The sequence below is a fragment of the Aethalodelphis obliquidens genome, unplaced genomic scaffold (genome assembly GCF_003676395.1).
Source record: "Aethalodelphis obliquidens isolate GAN/ISIS:26980383/991018 unplaced genomic scaffold, ASM367639v1 scaffold48, whole genome shotgun sequence".
Taxonomy (NCBI): domain Eukaryota; kingdom Metazoa; phylum Chordata; class Mammalia; order Artiodactyla; family Delphinidae; genus Aethalodelphis; species Aethalodelphis obliquidens.
In genome coordinates, this window is record NW_020837992.1 from 896,216 (window position 1) to 909,930 (window position 13,715).

Below are 13,715 nucleotides of genomic sequence, written 5' to 3' on the forward strand. Positions count from 1 at the left end.
CAAGTGCAAAGGCCCTGAGGCAGGTGCTCTTGCTTTGTTTGAGGATAGGCAGGGAAGCCAGGGATTGGCACTGAGTGACCAAGTGGGAAAGTGAAGAGATAAGTTCGGAGATGGAGGGCTGGTAGTGGACGCAAGAACCTATAAGCCAGTATAAGGTTGGCTTTCATGAAACAGGAATTCATTGGAGGGTTTTAACTGAGGATTCCAATGATCTATCTTACAGTTTAAGGAGGTCACTTTGGCTATTGTGTGGCTGCAATCAAGGGAAGATGGAAGGACAGCAATGCAGCTTTAGCTATAGCACACATGCCATACATGGGCCTAGGCTAATACTAAGGGATACAGGTAAATTCAAGCCCCACTGTCATGCTGTTGTCTATGACACACAAAATAGTGAAAAGAAAATTCTTGTTCAGAAAAATTAAGATATATTGCTTGCCACCCCAGCTTGTGCAGGGTGCCCTAGTTAATGAAATGATTGAAATAATATTTTATTCACTCACACAAGAAGGAAACAAAGAAAACCATCTTGACCTGTGCCTTCCCCATTCCAACTTCCCAATCCTGTTGTCATGCTGCTGCCTGGTCCCCAGGCAGGCCCTCTGCTCTCAGCGCCTCCTCTGACCTGCGCTGTGCTCTAATCTGATTCTTGGTGTGACTACCCACCCTGCTCCCTCTGCTGAGGAGTCATCACCTTCCTGCCAGAGCCTCTCCGCCTGTATGGGCTCAGGGGATGGAAGCCAGCTCTCGCACAGCTCTGGGGCTGAGGGAAGACCGGGCTGTCAGCCTCACAGCTATCTATGCTCCGTGGCTCTCCAGCTGCCAGGACTCAGGGGGAGGCTGCCAAACGAAGAACTCCAGGAGGACCAAGCTGGCCGAGGTCGGCCTTCTCTCAGGACACCAGGCTTAAGGAAAGGGCTCGCTTACCTGTCGGCAGTGCCAACCCGCCTCCTCCATTGGAGCTTAGCGGAGGGGACAGAAGCTATCCCCTAGTCTGGTCACACTCCTTGCTTCCAAATTCTCCTGACTCTTCCCAAGGACCTTTGGTTGAGTGGGGACAGGGAGCAGAGAGGTGGAAGAAATATTTCTGTACTTTCTAAATCGTTTTGTCCTAATCCTGCTTTCTCACAACATTAACTTAAAAGGAAGGTGTTCGCTGCCTTTGTTCTGTTTCAGACATGCCTGGACCGGAGAAGCCCTCCAGGACACGAGCAAATGAGCGTAGAGGCGTGGGCTGCCATTAAGGCTCCAGCTGTCATCCTGCTGCACTGTCCCAGCCCCCAGACCTTCGAAAACAAAGCCTGGCTGCAGTTGTCTTTCACACAGGGCAATTTTGGCATTTTGGGGGGCCCAGAAATACAAAAGCCACTGTTAACCCCTTCCTAGGACAAAGGAGACCCAACACAGGACGTCAGGTTGCCCTTCCTGTGAGGTGCAGGGAGAGCAGTGCAGAGATGGCTTTGTCCTTTGGCCCATTAGTGCACAGCAGGAAAAAGACAAGGACACTCATTTCTTTCTCAATATCTCACCCTGTTACACACTTAAGTCATAAATTCACAGCAGCAATAAGCACCTGAGAGAACTTCTCCAGTCAGGCACCATGCCAAATGCCAGAGATGTAATAACTTAAAACACAGTCTCTGCCCTGAGAGGGTTCAAAGTCTACTTGGGGAGACATACATTTAAACAGCTAATCCCAACAACTGAGAGGTGCTATTTATTACACACGGTGCCACAGAAGAGCAAGAATCCAGTTCCAGGTGCAAAGGGCTTCACAGAAGTGGTGATGCTTAGGGCACATTTTTTAAAATAACAATTTTATTTTTTATAAAAATGACACTTGGGCTTCCCTGGTGGCGCAGTGGTTGGGGGTCCGCCTGCCGATGCAGGGGACACGGGTTTGTGCCCCGGGAAGATCCCACATGCCGCGGAGCGGCTGGGCCCGTGAGCCATGGCCGCTGGGCCTGCGCATCCGGAGCCTGTGCTCCGCGGCGGGAGGGGCCGCAGCAGTGAGAGGCCCGCGTACCGCAAAAAAAAAAAAAAAGACACTTGATCTTTGCAATAATTCAAACAATGGGTCCAAAAAAGAAAATAACAAAATACCTCAAGCCGCACAACCCAGAAATAACCAGTATAAACTCTTAAAATGTGATTTTATTGGAATTCTACAAGAGAAAAAGAATCCACTGGTAAAATGAAGGAACTAGTGCAAAGGCCTAGAGTCCGAAAGTAACAATGAGCCGGGTCTGCTTGGAGTGCAGAGTGCCTGCAAGGGGGTGGCCATCCAAGACTGACCACGGCAGGAGAGCTGGGACCGCTTCTGTTTTATGTGCAAAGCCAGTGCCTGGTACTGTGCAGTGGGAGTTGTCCCAGAGATATGTGCTTAAAGAATAAAGGACCACGCAGAAGGTAGGCAGACTAAGCATCGAGAAAGGAAGAAAGGCGTGAGAGAGCAGTCCATTAAGTGTAAAGAAATGAGTCTCATGCATTAGGAGATGACATGATAGTAGCAGCCCCATTTAATGAGCTGTTGCATAGCCAAGAATTTTTCATTGTTCGTCCAATTAATTCTCACAACAGCATTACCTAAACACTATTATTATCGTCATTTTGCATCCAAGGAAACAGCCAAAAAGATTAGAGGACCTGCCCGACATCACCCAGGTAGTCATTTAAGATCTGATACTCTTAACCCAGCGCTCTGTCTTTCCTGAGAGGATTCTGAACGATTTTTGGTATTAGCAACAACGTTTAGCGTGTAGCCCCGCCCCCTCAAAGGGCTTTGCTTGCTTGGATGGTTAAGTTCTGTCTATTTAAAACCAATCTTAATACTTTAGAATCATATGTCACATTCAACCCCTCAAGTCACTGAGTGGTTAAAAGCCAACACTAGAGCAATCAGGTTTAAAACACATACGCTGTCACCCAGGAGTGAGTAGTTTTCTTCCGCTATCACGATGAATAACTTAGGGTATCTATTTTGTGTTTTGAGTGGTGGGTTTGATTGGTTTACGTACCATGGGGAGGGAAAGAACAGGGGAAAGTGATGCAGCCAGGGCCTGGCAACCAGAGCTCACTCTGAAGCCTGGGAACTTTCTATGAGGAGGCTGTTTCACTCAAGCGTGGGGCCAGGAGAAAAGCAGAAGACCGGAGAGATTAGTCTAACTAAAGCAGACTGGGTAGATAAGATAACATGATAAGACCTTGAGATGATCACAGGCAGGGGGAAGTTCTTGAAAAAAAAAATTTTTTTTAAGTAGCTGTCAGTGTGCTGAGGTTTGGTTCTATCTGCACTTCCCATGTACCATCTTCCAAGTTCCCAGTTCACACACCATCCCCTATTGGCACCAATGGCTCCGGACAGGCCTGTAGAGCCCTCTCTCTTCCTTCGGTCCCAGCCACAAGTGTGATGCAGCAATGGATCTTCTTCCCCTGTGAGGAGTCCTAGTTCTTAGACCCATCCAAAGGAGAGGTGGACAGAGACCCAGGTTCCAGTTCTAGAACCAGCTGCCTCTGAGTCATCTCTACTTCCTGCCAGGTAAGGCTACTTGGAGGGAAGGCAGCAAGGACCTGCACTGGCAGAGCCCAGAGGAGAGCTGGCCAGGGCCAACCTGCAGACCTTTCCCCTGGGGGCCCTCTGGGAGCCTGGACACAGGGCAGGCACCGACACCTCAGGGAAGCTGAGGCCTCAGTGTCCGCTGGGATGACATAAGGGAGAAGCATGTTGGACTTCCCTGGTGGCACAGTGGTTAAGAATCCACCTGCCGTTGCAGGGGACACGGGTTCAAGCCCTGGTCCGGGAAGATCCCACATGCCGCGGAGCAACTAAGCCCATGCGTCACAACTACTGAGCCCGCGTGTCACAACTACTGAAGCCCGCATGCCTAGAGCCCGTGCTCCGCAACAAGAGAAGCCACCGCAATGAGAAGCCCACACACTGCAACGAAGAGTGGTCCCCGCTCACCGCAACTAGAGAAAGCCTGCGCGCAGCAATGAAGACCCAACGCAGCCACAAATAAATAAATAAAACAAATAAATTTATTTTTAAAAAAAAAGAGAGAGAGAGAAGCATGTGATGAGGCACTGGCTGGCTTCCCTGCCATCCAGCTGGGAATCCATTTCCTTGTGGAAAGTGACATCAGAAGCTCTTCTTCACTAATAGTCTTAGTGGCCCCTTCTCCTTGGACTCTCCCAAGATGAAAGAGTGTCAGGAAATGCGTAAAAGGAAGAGGGGGAGAAAGCTAGAAAAAAAACTTTGAACAATCTTTGAAGGGACTTCCCGTGTGGCACAGTGATTAAGAATCCGCCTGCCAATCTTAACAAGAAAAGAAATGGTTCTGAAGAACCTAGGGGCAGGATAGGAATAAAGATGCAGATGTAGACAATGGACTTGAGGACACAGGGAGTGGGAAGGGTAAGCTGGGACGAAGTGAGAGAGTGGTGGACATATATACACTACCAAATGTAAGGTAGATAGCTAGTGGGAAGCAGCTGCATAGCACAGGGAGATCAGCTTGGTGCTTTGTGACCACCTAGAGGGGTGGGATAGGGAGGGTGGGAGGGAGATGCAAGAGGGAGGAGATATGGGGATATATGTATATGTACAGCTGATTCACTTTGTTATAAAGCAGAAACTAACACACCGTTGTAAAGCAATTATACTCCAATAAAGATGTCAAAAAAAAGAATCCGCCTGCCAATGCAGGGGACACAGGTTCGATCCCTGGTGGGGGAAGATCCCACATGCCGCGGAGCAACTAAGCCCGTGAGCCACAGCTACTGAAGCCCACGCGCCTAAGCCCGTGCTCAGCAACAAGAGAAGCCACCGCAATAAGCCCGTGCACCACAACGAAAAGCAGCCCCCTCTCGCCACAACTAGAGAAAGCCCGCGTGCAGCAACGAAGACCCAACGCAGCCAAAAGTAAATAAATAATAAATTTATAAAAAAAAAACTTTGACGTTTGGGACACTTTGGGTAGACACGGGGAGTGAATCTTCCAGGTTCTGAGACAGGTGCACAACAGGCCAGACTGGGATGGATCTTCTCTTGAAGAGCCCTGTAAGCAAGCCAGCCAGCAGCCGGGGGCCCTGAGGGCAGGCCCCCGGGGCCATGTCAATCCTGCTTCAGCTTCATTCTGGGGCTCGTACCCAGAGCAGAGGTCCTCAAAATGTGAAACACAGACCAGTTCTGTGAAAATCACCTGGGAAGTGTTTATGAAAACCACCAGTCCTCCTCTGCCCCCTCCGCCCACGTATCAGCAGCCGGTGCCAGAGATCTGCATTTGTTTCTAAAAAGCACCTCCCAGTGCTGAAACAAACATTGTAAATCTGGAGGCTTATAAAACTCTCCGTGTCTCAGAAACCCAGGGCGAACAATCACAAATCCCCCACCACCTTGCCCCATCTTGAATCACGCTCCCCCCAGAACACAGCGCGCCGGGCAGCCCAGGGAACGGGGTGCAGACATGATTGCTTCTACCTTATTAAGAGCTGAGCAGCCTTTCCTGGGCCCCATGCTTCATTAGCACGTTGGTTGTGTTGCTTCCTGTAGCTGACTCTCTGTTTCCATTCTGGCAAAGTGTTTGCTCTCTTATCTCTGCTTTGGGGGTTGGGGGAAGATGAGCTTCTCACGGAGCCTGTCTCTGCCTTCTTTGCAGTTTCCCCGTCAGTGCCCCTCACATCCCCCTCACTAGGCAGAGACCCTGGCTTCCCCCTGAGCCTCGCTGCGGAGCACCACACCCAGAGGAGCTCGCCCCTCCTGCAGTCGGCATCGCAGCTACATCCAGGTAGAACCAAACCTGTTGTTTCATATTTTGGGTCAAGTCAGCCTGATATTTAAGGGATAGAGGCAAGGTAGGGAGTTGATTGGGGGGTAGAAAGTTCTAGAAAGATAGATGGGAAGCTTTAGAAAGAAAGAAATAAAAACCAATAGACTTTATTTGTGAGGGACTTTGGTAAATAAAGATTTACGAAGATGAATTTTGAGAGTAAAATGTTGTATGTTAGGGAATGTTCGGAAGACATGGAGACCAGGAGGAGTTCTGTCATTCTTATCTACTAAAAAAAGTGGTTATACCACACAGGATTATATGTAAAACACAAACCAATTCTGCCTTTTCTCCTAGGAGTCAGCAATTTAGGAAGAGCCAGGGAAAGTGGCAGACAGGCTGGCAAGCAGATGACGATTAAGAGAAGGCTTAGAAGGAGGAGCTGAAGCCAGAGACGGTCCTGGGATAATGGATGTCACCATACCGACCTGCTCAGAAATCAGAGCGAGGACCTCACAGCCCAGCACTCTGCAGGGAACCCTCGGCAGCCCAGACACGTAAGTGGCCCGGGTGGTGAGCTCTCCCCTCCCCTGATTTAGACAGAGGGCCCTGGTCTACCCTGGGATGCTTCTATCCCAGCAGCATTGCCACCCCTCACCAGGGTGGTCCCCTGAGACCAATAAACTCTAGGCTCAGAGAAGTTTACTCAGAACTGCTTGGAGGAAAGAAATGGGTATTGAGGAGAAAAAGGAGTTGATAGGGGGAGACAAAATATGATAACACAACATTTCCTTAGAGCTGGCTGCCTGGCCTGGTTGGATTTCTCACGCTCAGAGGTCCTGATTGCTGTCCTCGATCATTACTGTCTCAGGTCCCACCAATCACTCCTCAAAGAAATAAAAACAAAAACTAGTTCCCACTCTGATGGAAACAGAAAGCCCACTTTTTTCATGTGTTTTTAGGCCCTAAAAACTTGCCATGAATAAAAATGGAATCATAGATATGATAAAGATATATCCTTAGAACATAAAACCCCACAGAACTAATCGTAGATGTAAATTTTACAGCTAAAACTTCAATATTATATTAAATAAAAAATCCATCAGCCATTGAAACTTTGACAGTGGGAGGTATAAATTTCAGTGCTATCATAACAGCACAGCTCAAAATAATAAATTTTAAATCACTGTAGTTTGGGGCGGTAAGTATCATTACCATGACAAACAAATATATGTCACTTGCAGGTGGACAGAGGCATTGATGGGGAATGAATTCGTAAAATGTCAGAACACTGCAACTCCCCCAGCAAAAAAATCCTATCTCTATATTCATTCATTTGTTTGATAATTTACTCATTCATTCATTTAACAAATATTCATAAGGCCCCTACTGAGTACCAGGCACTGTTCCAGGCACCAGGTGAACCAGACAGACAAGTTCATGACCTCCTGGAGCTTACAGTCAAGTGGGAGAGTCAGATAGAAACAGATGAACAAATGCATGGATAACATAATGTCAGTCAGTCATAAGTGCTCTGAGGAAAAACCAGGGCAGAGTAAGAGGACTGAGAGTACGAGGGAGGGTGTGGCCAGGAAGGACCTGTCTGAGGAGGTGACATTTCAGAAGAGACCTGAGTGAAATGAGGGACTGAGCTGTGGGAGAGGGAGCCGCAGGTCTGAGAGACAAGACTGCTTTGCCAGGAACAGCACGGAGTCCTGGAGGTCAAGGTCAGAGGGAAAGTGGTAGGAAATGAGGTCAGAGGCAGGCAGAAGCCAGAACAGAAGAGGCCATGAAGTTCTCACTGGGTACGGACTATGGATGTTATCCCAAGTGTGATAGGAAGTCATGGGGGGTTGCAAGCAGAGGAGGGACGTGATCTGATTTACCGTTTAGAGGATCACTCTGGCCCGAGCATGAAGATAGTGTGTTGGGGCCAAGAGTGAAAGCAAGGAGACCCATTAGAGAGGTTCTTGCAAAGGTCCACGTGGAATGCACGGTGGTTCAGACCAGGGTGCTGGTAATGGAGGAGCAAGAGGTGACTGGTTTGGATAGATGCCCAGGGATGAGCAGACAGAGTCTGCTGGTTAACTAGAAGTGGGGTGTGAAAGAAAGAAAACATTCAAGGATGGCTCCAAGGTTTTTGGCCGAGTCATTAGATGATGGGAAACACCAGAGGGGCAGGTTTGTGGGGGGAGAGCAGGAGTTCTGTTCCAGACATTTTTGGTTTGAAATGTCTATTAGGCAACCTTGTGGAAATGTCCAATACAGAGTTGGGTAAACAAGCCTAGAACTCAGGAGGACAAAAATCTTCCCTGATAGATGACCTGGTTTCTAGTAACTGGGGGAGCAGGTCTGCTAGTGAGTCCTTCTGTAACGTCAGTTGGCTGCTTCTTATAGGCAAAGCAGAGCAGTAACTCCGTGCCTGCCTGGGAACTGCAAGTAACCCAGAACTTGCTCCGTGCATTTGCTAAATTCCGCAGAACAACAGAGTGTTGCTTGGAGACCAGCTCCACAAGTTGGTGCTACAGGGGTTATTCAAGTGCAGGCAACATGAACTCTTGTCCCAGAGCTGCTCCCTAATTGTAAGTTGGGTAATCTTCTACTTCAGGCAAGACAGAAAGCCCAGGAGCAGCGAATGGGGGAAGCGGGAGCAGGTGGACTTGACATTACAAGTTTGGAAGACAGTGTGAAGCCATAGAAAGAAGAGTCTTTGGGCCCAAACAGACCTAGACTCACATTCCATCATGCTCTTTCCTACCTGTGTGATCTTTGACATGTTACTCTACCTTTCTGAGTCTAATTCTCGGATTCCTTGGTCACAAAGAGAAATGGGATTGTTGTACAGATTAAATAAGGTTCACATGCAAAACACTGGCATCCAGTAGGCATTCAAAAAGGATAGGTCCCGTCTCCCATGTCCTATTTCCCCTCTCCAAGGGAAGATGACCCTCTCTTCTACCATCCAGCCCACCCCACTTCAGCTTTCCTTCACCGGGCTCTCATTCCAAATCCTCAAGCCCTACCTCCTAAAGGAAGCATCTTCTCCAACTTCCCACCCTCCTATGGCTGGGTCATGGCGTCTGGTTTTCCTCGCAGAGCTAAAGACCACAACAGCAGCATCTTTTCTGGGTTTGCGGGACTCCTTGCCATCCTCCTGGTTGTCGCAGTTTTCTGCATCCTGTGGAACTGGAGCAAATGGAAGAAGTGTGAGTCCCTTGTTTGTCCGAAGTTGAGACACACTAGGATCAATCAACTAGCCTGATATTTAAAGCCCAGTTTACCCTCCAGAGATAAACTGTTGAGCTGGGCAGTCCTCTGTTCTTACCTGACACACGGGTCATCGTCTCCCTTGGGATCCTAAGCTGTGACTCCATAAGGCTCAGTGCTGAGTGGAGTTCCATTTCGAAAGTCATTGCCCTGGTATCCCTGTGCCCTGCTTCTGTCCACTGAGTCCCCTATGCTTCCAGCTCAAAGGGAATTGGTCAAGTCTGAAAACGTATTTTTCATGATACATGGTGAGGGTGGGCAATATTTTCAGGGACCATCTCATCCCCAAGGGGCCCCGCATTCTGTGCAGCTGGGCCCAGCCATGACCTCCGTGTCTCTCATTGCCTTGCAGGGCGAGTTCCTTACTTCCAAGTTACCGTCATGCCCTTGTTGACTCTGCCTCGACCCAGACAAGGAGCCAAAAATATTTATGACCTCTTGCCCCGAAGACAAGAAGAGCTGGGTAGGTTTTTCTTTCTAATCCATGGAGTCCAGACCTACAGAACTTCTACCCCCGGAATGTACCTCTCACCTGGACGCAACTTTCTCTAAAGTTGCAGACCTTTCTGCCCTTCAGGGAGCATGAGAGAGAATGGGATAGATAGACTGCAAGATGCAACTCCAGTGGGGGCTTGGAGAGCTCGAAGAAGGGAGCGGGAGGTCATCTGGGTTGGGGGTTTTGTTTGTTTCTTTTTCCAATTTCATTGATAAAAAATTGACATACATCACCATATAAGTTTATGGAGTACAGCATGATGGTTTGATTACATAGACAGCAGCTTTGGTTTTTCCTGACGTAAGTTAGCAGGCGACAGCTGGGTACGTCTAGCATTGGGAAAGACATACAGAAGGAGAAAATGGCCTCCAGCCTCAAGGCAGGGAGGGTTCGCCCCAGGAGCCTCTTTCCCAGCCTCCTCAATTCCTGTGCTAGTGTCCTTTTGTCCTCAGCTAGCCGAGGAGGGTTCCGGGTCTCCTAGCACATCATCCCTGTAGCTCTGACCCTCTCCCCACAGAACGCCAGGCCCCAAATCCCAGACATCACACAAACCTACTTCACCCAAGATGCAGGAATTGTACAGGCTGAAGCACTCGGAGGACTGGCTGACTACGTTCAGGGTTTGTTCTCTGTCCTTTCAGGAAGACATCCGTCAAGAAGTATTCGTATTTTCAGTACCGAGAGCCTCCTCTCCAGAAATTCTGACAGCCTTCCCTCTGAGCATGTGGTAAGAGCCAAGTGAAATGACAACCCATTTGGGAGAAATGATATGTCTCTGGCAGAAGAGCTGAAGTGCAAGAGTGCTAGGTCTTGGCTCTAAGCCTCTGCAAACAGCTTGTCCTTTGGCACACACACACCACCCGCCTGCCCCCCACCCCTGAGGCCCTATTAATAAATTGGGAAGACTAGCCTCAGGACTTCCCTACCACCCAAGGCAAAAAATTTAGAAAGAGAGGAGCAAGCACTTGGGATTTTAGGAAAGGCACCAGGGCACGTGTATTCAAGGACATGATGTTAGAACTGAAATGTGTTTTCCAAATGAGTGTTGTCCCCTTCAAAGTAATCACCTCGGGAGGGTACCTACATATTCCAACAGTGCTGTTGGTACTCAAAATACTCGTAAAGTCCTACTTTGACAATTACTTCTGAGCCTATGTCTAATTGTTTCAATCCTCCTCCATAGCAGAAATACTCGTAAGTTCACTCAGCACTGTAACTGGTGTAGAAAGCACTGAGCACGTCGGGGATACCTTTGAGGTTACAAGGGGACTATTACAATTAATAACAATAATCCCTTGTGTTTTGTAGTCTGGCTCTGAAGGCCGCTCCCCAGGAGGAGTCACACCAGGGATAGTAGAGGGACTATTTTGAAGATCAGGGTGCTTATTTCCATAGATAAGTTCTCATTAGCTTGTTAAAAGAATCAGTTCCTTTGGTTTTGTGACCATCCTTGGGTAATACAGCCATGCTGCAGCTGCTGCTAATTCGGTTGTTACCCAGCCTTTCTTCACTCAGGGGCTTAGGTTGATTACCATGCGGCCGCTCCACGTTGCCACCTTTGCTTCCCCTTCCTCTTGCATGTCCCATCCTTGGGCTCTGCTCCTGCTTCTAAGACTTCCTGGGGCAGCAAGTCTAAGGGACTGATAAAAGGAAGAGCGGAGGAAACTCCACTGCTAAAGCGACTTCTAGGACTCAGGGGGGCCCTGAGGGAATTTTGCATCTAGAGTTTAGATTTCAAACTGGCTTAAGCCCACAAACATGTTTGGATTGTACTCTGTAGTGTTTGAAGGACATTTTGAACCAGTTGGCAACATTCAAAAACCTAAAAGATTTCATATTAAAGTCCAGATGTCCAGCTTTTCTTGAAAATCAGAAGTTCTGGAAACAACAGACTAGCATCTCTAATTGGCCATAATCAGCTGACCTGCGTATCAGCTGCCCCTATACTAATATAACAACAAGCATTTTTTAGTGTTTTCTTTGTGCCAGGAGCTATTCTAAACACTTTACGGTCCGTAATCCATTTACTCCTCACAAAGCCCTCATGGTGTAGATATTATTATGATTATACCCATTTTATAAGTTAGGAAACTAAGGCACAGTGAGATTAGGTAACTTGCCCAAACTCAGCACAGAGTGGTGAGGCCTGGACTTGCACCCTCAGTCTGAGCCTAAGCCTCTACCTTTAACCACTATGCCGCGCCTCAGTGTGCTCTGGGGTGTGGCAGGCTCTCTCCAATTCCTAATACTTCCCCCACTCCCCATTGAAACCCCACAGTGTGGCCAAAAATCTGTTGCAATTTATTGTCAAATTTACACTGCTGTTCCCTTAAACTCAGCCTACTTCACTTATTCCTACCTAGCATCTGAAGCCTTGAGGTTTGAGATCCCTGATTCAGACCTTTTCTCCAAAGTGAAGAACTGAGAGGAAGAACCATTAGATGTAGTAGTACTGGGCAGGGAAGAAGAAAGGTTTTGTCCATGTTTCTACTTCTATCCTGTCACTGGCTTTTTCTTCTTACTCATAGCCCTCCCAAGCAGGTGATGCCCTCCATGTGCACAGAGCCCATACTCATGCCATGGGGTATGCAGTGGGCATCTATGACAATACCATGGGGCCCCAGATGTATGGAAACCTCACTCCCTCAGCGCACTATGTCAATGTCAGAGCTTCAAGAGATTGCCCAAGCACTTCTTCAGAGGATTCAAGAGATTATGTCAATATCCCCACAGCAAAGGAGATTGCTGAGAATTTAGCTTCTACCAACAGCCCTCCTGGGAACCTCTTCATCCTCCCAAGTTCCAAGGTGCTGGAGTTGACTGAAGAAATAGATGAGGGCTGTGGGAATGCCAGTGACTGCACCAGTTTGGGGTCTCCAGGAACTGAGAGCAGTTATCCACTCAACGATGGTGAAGGGTCTTCTCAGACCTCAAATGATTATGTCAACATGGCAGTGTTGGATCTCGAGACCATCCAAGGGAAGCAGCCCTGGGGAACTTTTCAGTGCTGCAGAGATTATGAAAATGTACCACCAGATCCCAGTGGAAACCAGCAGCGGGAGGAGAAGGAAGTGACATCCTCAAACACAGACCATGTAGAGGGCAGGACAGATGGTCCAGAGACCCACATCCAACCTGTCATGCAGTCAGGGAGTTTCCTGGCCTTAAAGGATTATGTGGCCTATCAGTCATCTGCACAGAGTGAGAACAGTCAGATGAAACATGGAGAAGAGATGTCAAATGAAGACTCTCATGACTACAAGAATGTGTGAGCTGCCAAGGTAGGAGCTAGGGACTTTGAGCAGGGGCCTGACACATGGCTCCTTCCTGATGAATTAACACCCAGCCACCCAGCTGGAAAGTCACGTGGAGTGGTCTATCCTGCCGGATCCATAGCCATTACAGGGTCTAGTGAAGACCCTTGACCACCCTTGTATTTCAGTGCATTCGTTTGGTTACGCTAAAAAGAAGCTGAAATGAGTAGGAAGCTAAGAGGCTCACAAAAGCAGAGGTTTGAGAAAGTCAGAAAGAAATTCTTCTCAGGCAGGGTGCTGTTACCTCTCATACCAACTTAAGAATGCTGAAACTGCCTTATAGGTCTGTGAGGAGGTTAAAAATGGAAGAGTGCTTTAGTACACAGTGGAAACATGAAGTAGTCTAAAATCATTACCTTCACTAATACCAGCAGGCTGCAAAGCAGGAATACAGATTATTTGGTAATCCAGGCAGAGGCCAAAAGGAACAAGGAAGTTGGGCTGGGGTGGGGGGACAGTTTCCACTCTAAAATGAGTGTGGACAACCAAACGCTGGAGAAAATGCAGAACAATAGGAACTCTCGCTCATTGCTGAAGGGATTGCAAGGCATAACATTCACTCTGGAAAACTGTTTGGCAGATTTTTTTGTTTGTCTTTTTTTTTGTGGTACGCAGGCCTCTCACTGTTGTGGCCTCTCCCATCGCGGAGCACAGGCTCCGGACGCGCAGGCTCAGCGGCCATGGCTCACGGGCCCAGCCGCTCCGCGGCATGTGGGATCCTCCCGGACCGGGGCACGAACCCGTGTCCCCTGCATCAGCAGGCAGACTCTCAACCACTGTGCCACCAGGGAAGCCCATTTGGCAGTTTCTTATAAACATAAACCTATTATACAGCCCAGTCATTCCACTATTAGGTATTTATCCAAGTGT

General features: G+C 48.4%; 2 protein-coding genes across 2 annotated transcripts in view; both read left to right on the forward strand.

Annotated features, from left to right (window-relative positions):
- The window catches only part of ATP2B4 (ATPase plasma membrane Ca2+ transporting 4), a 104,496-nt gene extending 98,261 nt beyond the window's left edge, over window positions 1-6,235 (forward strand). The window contains exons 21-22 of the transcript XR_003427938.1: window positions 5,658-5,786; window positions 6,126-6,235. The gene's annotated coding sequence lies outside the window, so the exon portion shown is untranslated. The remainder of the gene's footprint in view (window positions 1-5,657; window positions 5,787-6,125) is intronic.
- Window positions 6,126-13,504, forward strand: LAX1 (lymphocyte transmembrane adaptor 1). The gene is made up of 5 exons (XM_027082681.1): window positions 6,126-6,325; window positions 8,865-8,974; window positions 9,388-9,498; window positions 10,173-10,258; window positions 12,060-13,504. Exons 1-5 carry the CDS (start codon window positions 6,237-6,239, stop codon window positions 12,801-12,803), a joined length of 1,140 nt encoding a protein of 379 aa, XP_026938482.1. The 5' UTR covers window positions 6,126-6,236; the 3' UTR covers window positions 12,804-13,504.
- Window positions 13,505-13,715: the final 211 nt, after the last annotated feature.

What these genes read in the sequence shown, in the direction of transcription:
- LAX1 (XM_027082681.1), top strand. Translation starts at nt 6,237, where the DNA reads ATGGATGTCACCATACCGACCTGCTCAGAAATCAGAGCGAGGACCTCA. An exon ending in ACCCTCGGCAGCCCAGACAC is followed by an intron (nt 6,326 to 8,864) that starts GTAAGTGGCCCG and finishes TTTTCCTCGCAG; the next exon opens with AGCTAAAGACCACAACAGCA. An exon ending in GCCTTCCCTCTGAGCATGTG is followed by an intron (nt 10,259 to 12,059) that starts GTAAGAGCCAAG and finishes TCTTACTCATAG; the next exon opens with CCCTCCCAAGCAGGTGATGC.